The sequence below is a fragment of the Setaria italica genome, chromosome VI, assembly GCF_000263155.2.
Source record: "Setaria italica strain Yugu1 chromosome VI, Setaria_italica_v2.0, whole genome shotgun sequence".
Taxonomy (NCBI): Eukaryota; Viridiplantae; Streptophyta; class Magnoliopsida; order Poales; family Poaceae; genus Setaria; species Setaria italica.
In genome coordinates this window covers 644,205-656,788 of record NC_028455.1, presented here as the reverse complement: position 1 = coordinate 656,788, position 12,584 = coordinate 644,205, and the positions used below count along the sequence as shown (strand labels likewise).

Sequence of the window (12,584 nt, the reverse complement as noted above, 5' to 3'; positions counted from 1 at the left end):
AATCGTTGGGCTCAAAGGTCGCTGGCCCATCATACATAACGAACAAGGCCCAAGCACAACAGATTCAGGCCCTGCTGTCATCTTTCTTTTTCCGTATTTGCCCCGCACTGCAAGCACACTCTTCACCTTTTTTTTTTGGTCCCCAAATGAGCTCTTTGTCATGGATATATTTTGCCTGCATTAACAAACAAGTTTTAGAATTGATACGTACGTAGCCAAAACTTTTATTGTTTGCATTGACCTAGCTAGTGGAGTAACCTTGCAGGTTTCAAGCTTTCTTTCTTTCTTTTTTCGAAACGGCACCGGTTTTGAGTACCGTATAATCGTGCACGGCAGCATGTACAATTCCATTCCGATTCGTCCAGGACAGGAGCTAGCCTGAGTGGTTGTCATCAAGCGTTGGAGATGGTTGCATAGACCTGCACGCTCTGCCTCTGCTTCCCAGGATTACAAGTAGTAGTAGCAACCATAATTACTTACCATGCTCACCGATCATTATTCCACGTAATTTGTTAGACCTATGAACCCTAACTATATTACGGAGCTAGGAGCTTAAAACCAGGCGTCGCATGTGACGTGCGTACGATTAGATGAGATCTCTTCTTAATCTTAAAGGTTACTGCCTGATCCATCCACATGCGGCGTGCCATGATTTCACCAGCTGGTGCTCTAGCTACAAACAAACGCGAGCTGGTCGAAAATCCCCTCACCTTTTCTCGCTGTTGCAGTTGGAAATGCATCATCTGTAGGCCCCCTGCTGTGTGCCTGATGATGCATCTGCAGAGCATGCATCGTCCTTAGTTTGTCTTCTCGTGCTTTCTTGTCCGGCCGATCGAGTGAGTTCGTTCAGAGCTGTTGCTGCACTGCATCTGCATAGTAGACAGAAAAAGGCATCAAGAAGATGACATGGGGAGTGTGATGGATTCGTCACTTGTCTGCGTCCAGCTTTTCAGCTCAGGGAGGGAAGCTGAAGAATGCCAGTTCGGATCTGGATTATTCTTCTTCTTTTTTTCAATGATTAGTTAGATTCACTGTTTCTAAGCAGCATAGTTTGTTTATTTCTTCTTCTTTTTTAGAGAGGCTAAAAAAAGAAGCATACTAGTAGTTTATTTGATGAACACAACACATTTTGTCAGACAAATGTTAATAGCTGATTATTGAAAGGAGTCTTAGCTTTGATTAGGGACCAACCCTCAAGTAGGAGTTGTTGTCCGGATTGAAAGGAAAAAGCAGATGAAAGCAGCATGTTACATACCAGCATATAGGCATTTCAGAAGAGAGAGAGAGAGAAATCTGAAAAGGGGGAAGAAATGATAAGAGGAGAAGTGAAGCGTGTGCATTGCATTGACAGGTAAAGTCATAAAGTTGCAAACAGCACCACCATCTCGAGTAGTCTCAGAGGAACAACAATATCTGAAGCGGATATTGTTGTAAGGATGCTGCATTAGTTTAGTTTCGTCAGGACTCAATGACAGTTGAACGAGATGAGATTACGGCGTGGAAACGCGTTGCGGAAATCAGAATGTATGGTCCTAGCTGTATTGACAGAGACAAACTGACAAGAATGGAATTTGCTAGAGATCGTGTGTCTCCCAAGCCGGCCGGGGGTCAGCCGCCACCCGCCGGAGGATGGTATCTTGTGCGCTGTGCATTAGCGAGCTGAGCTGCCTGTCGCTGACTCGCTGTCGGTGTCATCAGCCATCAGGCAGGCAGGCTCCCCAAAAGACCTGTCAAGTTGCAGATGAAACCAAAACATCATGTCCAGTGAAATGAAGCCACAGCGTAATCCTGCTTCGTGCATGCTGGGAGGAGAAGATCGAAGAAGAAATAAAATGTCAACTAGAGCTTCCTGCAGTTTCCTTCCTTCTTTTTGGTCGAGCTTTTCTGTTTCTAAGTTAAACTTTCAGAGTTATTTTTTCACATGAGTGGGTCCGATTGGCCCGCATTGTACTCTAATGTTTTGATCATTTCATCTTCTAAATATAAAGATATGCAGCTCTGCTGCGTATTCTTGAAAAGAAAAAATGTCAACCAGAGCACCAAACGGCTATGCATCTACTGTACTGTACCAATTATCGATCTGCTCACTGCTCAGCGACCACGGTGACAGTGCTGTTCTGGTGGCGCTGCTATTGTATATATATCCTGCAAAGAACCGGTACGGTGAGCAATGAATGGATGGATGCCTAGATGATCGATCGGTGGTGCTGGACACACAGGACGCTCTGAACTGAAACCAGTTCAGTTCGTTCCTGTAACAGTCAGTCGATCTCGATCAGTCACAACAGGCCAGTGCAGAGTATAGTAGATGATGCTTGCCGACGTACTCATGCAGGTGGTGGTTAGCCGCTGAAGCATTTGTTGCTGCATGGTATCTGTTGCTGCTGAGATCGACTGCTGGAGGGTCAAGACATGCATGACATGTACAGGTATCTGCCCATCTACGTCCCCATCTACAATGCGTATGGACCGATCGAGAGGGAGTTGTTAACAAACACAAAGAAATTAAAACAAGTAGTTGCTACTGTATATACGTGCCGTTACATCCCCGTTCTCATGATACGTGACTACCTAGCCTGACTGGCGATCATATCGTTTGTTCATTTCGATAGATCACTGTGCTTCGGTACAAGAGAAGTTACCAATGTGGTTGCATCAGGTGATGTCCTCATCAATTACTGCGCTTTGATAGCCTAGCATCTCTTCATGACGAATCCACGTCTGCAACGAACACAAGAATGATCGGAAGGTTCTGTTCGAAAAAGAGAGAATGCGGAATTCTTTTGTGACAAACTCAAGAGTTGACTACGCACACCTCATATCGCATCCCAAGATCTCAAAAAAGGACAGGAATGGTGAACGTAGCATGTGAAAGGGAAAAAAAAATATTATAGGGAATGAACCTGATGGCTCTCATGGTCAATGCAACATGCACTTCTCAATAAAATATTTAATTATAAGGCAGATTGCAATTTTAAAAAAGTATTTTCATGTACCATCAAATACAGTAAAACCAATGTCATATTTACATGTATATGAAGAAAAGGATGGTCAAAATCACACGAGCAAAGCAACGTCTCTCCCACAGCTAGCTGCATTTGAGCATATCACTTCACCTACAGGCAGCACTGCACTGTTCCAGCGCTATTTGTTTCAATGGATAAACTTATGGGGGGCAGTTGTTGAACGGAGCCGATCGCGTCGATAAAGAATTGCAAAGGACAACGAGGGTAAGTTCAACAGCGCTTCCTCATCCGTTCTGCTCATCAGGTGGCGCTATTTTCTGCAAATCGTAGGTGCAACCGCAAATCAAATCAGGGTCGAAGAAATTCTGGAGCCCAAAAGCCAGACACACACCTACTAACTTTTGCATTTCCTCATCAGTTCAAAAAAAAAATTGTATTGTACTATGAACGAATCCTGCAGTGCTTATTGCAGTTTGCATGCTGATAACAAAATTGAGAAAGGAAGGGCCTGGGATCTGAAAAAGGCAGACCAGGATATCCCCGGAAATCAAAGAAAAAACACAGAGGAAAAAGAGCACTAGAAAAATTATGAATATGTTAGTGTCTCGGTGAAGGGAAAGCAGCTGCCACTTTCATCTTTATCTGAAGGTGATAGAGAAGACAAGGACAGCGTGGTGGTCAAAAGCCAGACCAAACAAGACAATCAGTGAACTTGCGTGGAAACTAAAAATCAGAAGAACCAAAAAGAAACCTATTTGTTTTTTGTTTTCTCCACACAAGAGAACAAGGTTGGAGAGGTGTACAGCTAGTCTTGACGGTACACGCTAGCAAGTACTAGCAAAGACTGCAAGGGACACAGCTCCCCAGAAACCGTCCAAAAGCTTCCTGCAATCCTGCTGCTGGGCGTTGAACTCCCTTGATTAATCGCATCAGCTTCCAAAGATTTTTTTTTTTTTGGTTCAGAAGGAAAGCAGAGCAGAGGCGAAATAAATTCCTCCGGCGAGATTCGTGTGTGTGGAGATGAGTTAGGTGCCAGGACCGCTCATAAATTCTGCCCTGTTCTTTCAGATCTGCTCCGTGCTGTGCTGTGCTTTGCTTTGCTTTGCTGCGAGAAGAAATTCCTCTAGGCCCAGCAGTTATCTCCCTCTCGGCTTCTTCCAGTTCTTGGCTAGCTCTTGGGTTCCTCTTGGGAAGAATCTCTCGGTCTCGTCTAGTCAAGTCACCCATGCGTCGTCGCCGGAGTCCAATCTCGCCGCTCAGAGTTTCTTGATTTGGTCTGTTCGGAATTTCCATTTTCCCCGGGAGAAAATTTGTTCCTTCCAAAAGTTGAATCTTAACCCCCTCAGGATTTTGTGTTTAGTCCATTTCCAGTGGAGGGAGAGCTTGTTCTTGAATCCCGTAGCTGTAGTAGCAGCGTTGGAAGCAGAATCAGTTCCTGCATAAAAATCCTCCCTTTTCTCTTGGTTTCTTAGCAGCGCAATCAGTCTTTGCTTGAATCTCGCGACAGCTCGCAGCTTCCTTCCCATCTCGATTTCGTCGTGATTTCAGGTCGGCTGTTGCTCGCCTTCGCCGATTTGTTTGCTCCCGAGAGCCAGCCTATAAGAATCCCCACCCCACCCTTCCTTCTTCCACTCCACGAGCTCGCGTGGTTTCTTCTCCCAATGGGCAACGCGTTCGCGTGCATGCCGCGCAAGGAGCAGCGGGCCGCGGCCGCGGTGTCGCGCAGCAAGCGGATGGGGAGCGCGCGGTCGGCGCGCGGTGGGCCCAAGCTGACGCCGGCGGAGGAGGAGCTCCTGCACCGCCAGGCACTGGCCATGGCCATCCACCAGCACCTCGACGCCGGCGGCTCCATGTCGCGCCGCATCGACGCCGGGGCCTCCCTGTCCCGACGCATGGGGCCCGGCTCCACCAGCTCTCGCCGCCGCGGCGACCTGCTCGACTCCGTCACGAATGCTAAGCCCGTAAGGCCCCTACCTACCCCTTTCTTTCAGTCATAATTTTCACATGCTTGCTTGCTTGTTGCAACCTTGGGGATTGTGTTCTCCCACAATCCAATCTTGGTGTTTCGTTGTTAGTTCCATCTTAGTATTGTACAATTTGGTGTTCCTATGAACTTCAGTATCTGGTCAGTCTGCGAAAATTCTGTAATTCATACTTCGTAGTATTTGGTCAGTTGAAGTATGTGCTCAGGTGTGATGCATTAATTTTTTGACCGGTAATATTCCTAGAGATTGTTATGGTAGTATCTTGTCATTAGGATTTCTTGATTGAGGTGTTTGGTCAGTGCAATTCTGTTCTTAAATCAGTACATTACTGTTACCCTGGACAGTTAAGGTTTGTTGCTTGGTCATTGCTGTTTGGACTGTAAATTGACTCCATTACTCCAACATCGGCCTGGACGCATTGATTTATACGTAACTGCTCTAGGTTGAGTTATTGACTTATAATGTGGTTGTTAGTGTTGGACTGCTTGTGATTGGGTGAGTTCAACTAGTTGCTTGTGGTGTACTCTTTTGGTTGTTGAATAATTTGTCTTCATTTGTACATGGAAACTGTCCTAAGATTTTGATCTGTTTCTTTGTAGCTTCCTTCGTTTGGTAAATTTGATTTGTATTTGAACATTGAGCTCCTGTCGGTTGTTGAATTATAACAACTTGGCATTCCAGGTTCAGAAAGATGTTAAAACTTAGAAGTAGCTCCATTGTATGGACACGTGCCATACTGAATAAGAAGTTATGCTTCCATGCTTGCTTGGTGCTGTGCTAAATGCTTTTTTCAAGTATATACTTCAAAACTAAACATAAAACAGAGCTTGCGTCTTCTGATGCATTGTAAGCATATAGAGCTTATTCTGCTGTGATTTGGAACTTCGGTCTTGTTTTCATAAAGGGCTTTACTTGTTTTTCCCCAGTGGTTTTCGCCAACCAAAATAGTGCTGCTTTTCCTTTCAATTCAGTTTTCTTGATACGCAGCACATGCCTTTTCTTATGCTCTGCATGCTTTCCACCTAAAGCATAACAGAAAAAACAATTCAAATGTTCATCCACTTCCTGATTGTCTTAACATTGTGAATTATTTAGTAGCCTATGGATCATTGTCTATGCCACTAAATGTCGAAAAGGCATCTTTGTGTCCAACTGTTGTTTTATACGTAAGTACACGACGTGGATGTGTATTCTTGGAGAAACTTATATGTCATTAGGGCTACAAGACAATGCTAGCACCTCAGCTGCGACCTAACTAGTCCGAGCGTGGTTCCATGCCCAAAGTTCTGTCCCATTCATATCTTGTTTGCTAGTTATAGTTTTTGTTGCCCCAACCTGTAAATAGCTAATCATATCTTTATCCTTGTCAACATCTCAAGTAAGGAAATGTCTAACATTGTGATACAAACATTGTCTTGTGGTTCGAGGTTCGTAGAAAAAAGGTTATAATGGTACTGCTGGTACATGCTTTCAGGCCCAAATTGTTCTGGAGAATTTAGAAACAAAGAAAATTGTCCTTGTTCATGGAGAAGGATTTGGTGCTTGGTGTTGGTACAAGACCATCTCACACTTGGAGGAAGCTGGTCTTGAGCCTGTTGCCTTAGACCTCACAGGTTCTGGCATAGATCATACTGATACAAACAGCATAGCTACACTAGCAGATTACTCCAAGCCATTAATTGATTACCTCGATAAACTTCCTGAGGATGAGAAGGTGACTATTACATCTGCTGTTCTGTGTATATTTATGTTGGGGGAAAAAATTCAGCTTTCTGAGCACTTTGCTGGTAACGGCGATAATGCAGGTTATTTTGGTCGGCCACAGTTGCGGAGGTGCAAGTGTTTCATATGCGTTAGAACACTGCCCCCAAAAGATCTCAAAGGCGGTGTTTCTTACTGCTACGATGGTAAAGGATGGGCAGCGGCCTTTCGATGTGTTCTCGGAGGAAGTATGGAATCTCCCTTCATATGTTTACACTTCCATGTGCGCATTGAATGGGAACTTACCTTAATCTGCGTTTTACAGCTCCGGTCAGCAGATGTTTTCCTGCAAGAATCACAGTTTTTAGTTTATGGAAATGGAAAGGACAAGCCTCCTACGGGGCTGATGTTTGATAAACAGCAGATCAAGGGGCTCTATTTCAACCAAACTCCTTCCAAGGTACACTGTGTATTCAGTTGAAAGGTGTACTGTATTCACCCCAGTCATGCCGGTACTTATTTTCAGTGGACTTGCTAACGAGTTTGCACACACTTAAAATGCAGGATATGGCGCTAGCTGCGGTGTCCATGAGGCCCATCCCTCTAGCCCCAATCATGGAAAAGCTCTCCCTCACCCCTGAAAACTATGGCACTGCCCGCCGCTACTTCATCCAGACGCTTGACGACCACATGCTCTCGCCTGACGCCCAGGAGAAGTTGGTCCGGGAGAACCCGCCAGACGGCATCTTCAAGATCAAGGGCAGCGACCACTGCCCCTTCTTCTCGAAGCCGCAGTCCCTCAACAAGATCTTGCTGGAGATCGCACAGATCCAAGCTCCGGCGGCGCTGCTCCCGGGCAAAGCAAGCGCGGAGGAAACCGCGGTGAAGTCATGACTGCATGTATGTAGTGTACATGAAAAATGATTAGCACATAGGTTGCGAAAGGGAGGTGCGGGGGTTAATTGAAATCAGCTGTCAGATAATAATGTAGGGAGGTGAAAGTGTCCGTTTTTTCTGTGATCAAGTATAGAGAATGTGAGATTGTCAGATAGTTGCCTTTTACCTTGTGAATCAAATATGACGCCAGAACATGTCTTACTGTTTTCCTGAGCGATTTCCAGTAGCCAAGTCCTGTGGAGTCGTTTGATTGTACAAGGACACAGCAGTGCCAGAATCATGAGCAAACAGTTTGCACAGAATCATCATCGGCGAAGTGGCCGTAGCGTGTAGGGCCGGTGACTGGGCGTTGGGCGCCGCATAGTTTTTTTAGGATTGGGCCACATGGGCCGACGACTGACTGGGCTCTCGCTGGATGACAACGGCGATTCGCACGCGACGTAGAATCCTTTACGGCAGAGGAGTTCCAGCGGAAGGAGTGCTCCGATTCTTTCTCCTCCTCTCCTCCCAACCTCTCCGATCCGTAGGCAGGCGGTGCCGCCGCCGGCGCGATTTCTTTCGCGTCTTCTCCGATTCCAACCCCAATCCAAACTGAATTCAAAACCTGCCAAGAACAGAGCGGGGGAGATACGGCATATATACAGATACAAAGATAAATAGAGGAGCAGAGATTTGAGGCACGGAGCCGACGCGAGATCTGTTGGAGGAAGATGATCTCGGGAGGAAGGAAGGTATCATCGTCTACTGGTACCATGGAGACGCCGGCGCTGCAGAGCGAGCAGGAGCGGCCTCGGCAAACAACAGCCTCGAGTAAGTGGCCCGACGGCGACATCGACCGGCGGTGTAGTGGCCCGACGGCCCAATGGCACGGTAGCCTAGCGTCCCCACGGGCGTCCTCCGCAGCCGCGCACTCGCGCTCAAGGCGGCGGTGCGGCGGCGCAGGTAGGAGGGGGCGCCTGGGCTGGTGCGCCGAGGGAGTGGCGGATCCATATACGAAGTCGAAGGAAACGAAAACGCGGAGGCATGGCAGGCCCGACGGCGGCCCTATGGCCGTGTGGACGACGAGCGGCTTGGCTATGGATTTGATCGGCCTTGGGCAGAGGTAGACCCCTCTGCTGTTGGTTGACCACGACGGTGCGGCGCGCATCCAACGAGGGCGCAACGCGGACGACAAGCGGTGCGGCCATGGATCCGATCGACCATGGTAGAGGTAGGCTCCTCTGCTTTGGTTGACCACGACGACGCGGCGGATCAGATGGATCAGCCGTGCATCCTACGAGGGCGCTGTCCCCGGTGGAGATTGATCTCCCCGGGGGCGGCGCGAGGGCAGCGGAAGCCGGAGGTCTAGGGTTAGGACCTAGACTTGGATACCATGTAAGATTGTGTATAATGCGTGGGATATATTGCTTGAGCTGATTATACAGGAGTACATGGCTTAAAGGGTAAGTAGCCTCTCCTAGAGATAAGAAAGGTTATCTCGGGATTACAATCAGTTCTAAACTAACCATATCTGAAGTTGCCTAATATACTCTAACTATTAGGAAGTATATGTGTATATTAGGATGTATTTATCCTTTCCTTGTACACTTGATGTATTTCTTGTACTTCATGCCATATTGGCGATATATATACAGAGGTCACCCCCCACTCGTTAGGGTGTGGGGTGTTTTCCATCTATTTCTCTACATGGTATCACGAGATTAGATCGTGGGCCTCCTCTCCTCTCCCTGCGCCTCCCTCCTGCCCACGCAAAACCCTAGGCGGCGGCCCCTTGTTGCGCCGCTGCCACTTTCCCCCTCCACTGCACCTCCCTGTTCGGCGCGCCCCCTCCCTGTCGTTCGCCATGGCCACCCTCTCCTCCGCCGACTCCTCTGTGACACCACCGCTCCTACTGCTGGCCATGTGCCGCCTCTTGGCCCGCCCCCTGCTGACGGCGGCGCATCTGTGCCTCCACCTGGCACCGGGGGCTCCTCTGGCGGTGTGCCCTAGGCTCCTCCTACCAGCGACGCGCCCAACAACGGCGGCGGCGGCTTCATCCTATACCCAGCGCCGCTGCCGCCATCCATCCCTACGCCACCGTCTCCGTCAAGTCTCACGTCCCCATGACACTGACGATGATGTCTAACGCCTACTTCAGATGGGCGTCTTTCTTCAAGTCCATGTGCGGCAAGTTCGGCCTCCGGTTGCACATCGACGGCACGGTGGCTCCTCGTCCCTAGGACCCCGATTGGGATCAAGCGGATTGCTGCGTCCGCTCCTGGTTCTTCAGCTCCGTCGACTACTCCGTCCTCGACCTCGCCATGACCGACGACGACCAAACCACCCGGGAACTCTGGCTCGCCATCAAGGGACTCTTCCACGCCAACAAGAAGTCCTGGACGATCTTCCTCAACCACGACTTCCACTCCATGACGCAGGGCGACTCCTCCATCGTCGAGTACTGCAGCCGCATGAAGACTCTCGCCGACGCCCTTCACGACGTCGGCCATCCCGTTCAGGACTCCCAGCTTGTCCTAAACGTACTCCGCGGCCTCAACCCACGCTTCACCAACACCGCCGACGACATCGCCAACTCCACCGCCGACTTCCCGTCGGCTCCGAACAGGGAAAAAAAAACGAGCGGAGCGTTGCCGGGAGGAAGCTCTCCACTCACATTTTTTTTTTAAAAAAATACTCTGATGGAAAACATGGCCCGCCTGTCTTTTTTTTTTATAAAACATGGCCCACCTGTTAGGACGGCTCTCATTGGTGCTTATTAAGTGGACCTGGGCACCCTTTTATTCTGTCTGGGCCGAGCCCGTGTTCCTCCTCTCTCTGGTTTGGATTTGGACCATGGCTCTTAATAGAATTACAATTTAATTTTGGGCCTGCTCACCCTTCTATTCTGGGCCGAGCTCGTGCTCCTCCTCCCTCCTTGGGCCGTGACTCTTAGTAATTGTGAAAAAAATAGTTAGTGCGGCTTGGGTTTCGAGCCCATAACCACTGGGCAACGAAAGGCATTTGTTTACTCAAAAATAAAAAGAGAAAGGAATTTGTTTTAGTATCATCTATAAACCGCATCGTAATAAAACCAAGCACAATTTAGATAGTTAGTGATAGTGAAGGTGTTGCCTATCGACATTAAAGCATCTTATATAAAAAATCACAATTTTGTAAGTGTTTGATAGAAAATTGACAGGCAACCAGGCGTAAAAAACCAAAGGTCCAACAACTAGAAGCATCCTAGAAGCGGCCGGACGACATTGCGGCCACCGCTCGACCTCCCTTGGTCAGAAGACAGGAGCCACGACTCGCCGGCTCAGCCAGCTCAAGGGCGGGGCCCGCAAGGAGCCCACAACATCTCACCCACTTCTTGACTTAGGAAGACCTGCGCCAAACGAGAGGCACTAAATGCACGGTGTGGGTCAAGTCCGTCCCATAGGGGAGCCAACCTTTAACTAGGGGTCCGAGGGTGAATCACCCCTTTGAACCGCTCAGGATGGCCTGCAGGATGAGGCCACACGCGGTCGTACGCGCCCACGCACCCCGACGTCATCATCACCTTCGCCGTCAAGGAGACCCATCAAGATCAAGCACCCCATTGTAAGCTCAGAGCACTTAATCTAAGGAACACGACTCCTGCCGAAACTGGATGTAGAGATTTTTCTGAACCAGTATAACTCCTCGTCTCTTGTGTGCAAGCCATCGGAAGTGAGAAGAGCGCGGCGTACAATCACTAGTCGGCGCTCTGAAACATCGACAGTTGGCGCACCAGATAGGGGCAGTCGCACATTCCTCACTAGCTTTCAATGGCCTCCTTCGGTCTTAGCGCCGGCGGCGGTGCCGCCCCGGACGACACCATTCGCTTCGAGAGCCTCGAGTTCACTGTCAACATTGGGGGCGAGTTGCAGCTTGTCCCTAGCTTTCTTCCAGCCCAAGCATTCTGTTTCGAAAGCTTGGACTTTGTTGTTGACCAGCTAGGTCACCCGCACCCAGGGGCGGATCCAGGGAGGGCTGCAACCTCCCCCCGAGAGCCTAATTTTACATGTAAAATACTGTAGACAAAGCCTCAAATCACCATTAATTTCTAGCTCTAGCTCTTAATCTTTACTATTTAGTCCCTCCTCGAGGTGTTCATCCTGGTTCCGCCCCTGCCCGCACCTCCTCGAAGAGGGGCTCCCTGTCCAGCCTGAGCTGGAGGGGGCACCGCCAAGTGGCGACCCCATCGCGTTGCCCATCGATGGCGACGCCCTAGCATGTTAGATTGACGTACACCTCGGGGCGGACCTCGAGCCTGAGGCCTGCCAGTGCACCTTCTATGCGCTGGGCAACGTCTTCACCCAGCTCTCGAGGGAGGCTCCACTCCCCCCGGAGAGTGAGTTCTGGGACCCTACGGTTCAACTGTCGTATAGTCTCTGGAACGCAGCCTAGTTTTTCCAGATGGACCTCAAGTGCAGGCTCCGCCCTTGTGAACCCCAAGTTCATCGGTGCGACGGAGTACGAGCTGGCGTCCTTCCACGATCTCATGGAGATCCACTCCGCGAGCAGCTCCTCGTTGGAGGTGGATCTCGTCCACTGCGATAACCTGTCGAGGGAGTGTTTCATGGCGGAGCTCGCCAAGCACACCCCTCCTGTATTTTAGTACAAATGGAAGTGGTGGGAAGAAGCATGGCAAAAAAAACTGCAAAAAAACATACCGTTTGACTTCTAGTTTTAGCTTATTTTGATCATAAGTTGGATTTATCCTGTTCCAAAAAGAGCCTTGATCTCGAACTGGGCTTCGGCGCAGCTTTCAGTTGGGCTTCGTCTCCGATATTTATCCAATCAGTGGTACAAAAGCTTTAGTTGTGACTTTCACCCGGCTGCTTGTGCCAGAAGGGAACCTTTTGCTTTGTATTTTGCTCCTTTCCCTTCGAATGTAAAATCGGAAGAGCTACTGTCTTTGCTCGTGTTTCTGCCGTCCTTTCCATTCACAAGAAAAACTCAACTCTTTTTTTTTTAAAAAAAAAGTTGCTTGTGTTTGCGTGCCATTCTATACGCTGGTGTACGTGCCGCG

At 48.9% G+C, this 12,584-nt stretch overlaps 2 protein-coding genes across 2 annotated transcripts; both read left to right on the top strand.

Moving 5' to 3' along the window:
• The first annotated feature begins 3,735 nt into the window (after positions 1–3,735).
• On the top strand, positions 3,736–7,756 carry LOC101765718 (putative methylesterase 14, chloroplastic). The gene is made up of 5 exons (XM_004972402.3): positions 3,736–4,927; positions 6,426–6,665; positions 6,757–6,900; positions 6,978–7,112; positions 7,217–7,756. The coding sequence occupies exons 1-5, from the start codon at positions 4,628–4,630 to the stop codon at positions 7,544–7,546; spliced, it is 1,149 nt and encodes a 382-aa protein (XP_004972459.1). The 5' UTR covers positions 3,736–4,627; the 3' UTR covers positions 7,547–7,756.
• A 1,895-nt stretch (positions 7,757–9,651) lies between these two features.
• On the top strand, positions 9,652–12,170 carry LOC105914533. Its single transcript, XM_012846732.1, has 3 exons — positions 9,652–9,731; positions 9,819–10,139; positions 11,969–12,170. The coding sequence occupies exons 1-3, from the start codon at positions 9,652–9,654 to the stop codon at positions 12,168–12,170; spliced, it is 603 nt and encodes a 200-aa protein (XP_012702186.1).
• The last annotated feature ends 414 nt before the right edge of the window (positions 12,171–12,584 follow it).

What these genes read in the sequence shown, in the direction of transcription:
- LOC105914533 (XM_012846732.1), top strand. Translation starts at nt 9,652, where the DNA reads ATGACACTGACGATGATGTCTAACGCCTACTTCAGATGGGCGTCTTTC. An exon ending in TGCGGCAAGTTCGGCCTCCG is followed by an intron (nt 9,732 to 9,818) that starts GTTGCACATCGA and finishes CTGGTTCTTCAG; the next exon opens with CTCCGTCGACTACTCCGTCC. An exon ending in AACTCCACCGCCGACTTCCC is followed by an intron (nt 10,140 to 11,968) that starts GTCGGCTCCGAA and finishes TAGTTTTTCCAG; the next exon opens with ATGGACCTCAAGTGCAGGCT.
- LOC101765718 (XM_004972402.3), top strand. Translation starts at nt 4,628, where the DNA reads ATGGGCAACGCGTTCGCGTGCATGCCGCGCAAGGAGCAGCGGGCCGCG. An exon ending in CCGTCACGAATGCTAAGCCC is followed by an intron (nt 4,928 to 6,425) that starts GTAAGGCCCCTA and finishes ACATGCTTTCAG; the next exon opens with GCCCAAATTGTTCTGGAGAA. An exon ending in AACTTCCTGAGGATGAGAAG is followed by an intron (nt 6,666 to 6,756) that starts GTGACTATTACA and finishes GCGATAATGCAG; the next exon opens with GTTATTTTGGTCGGCCACAG.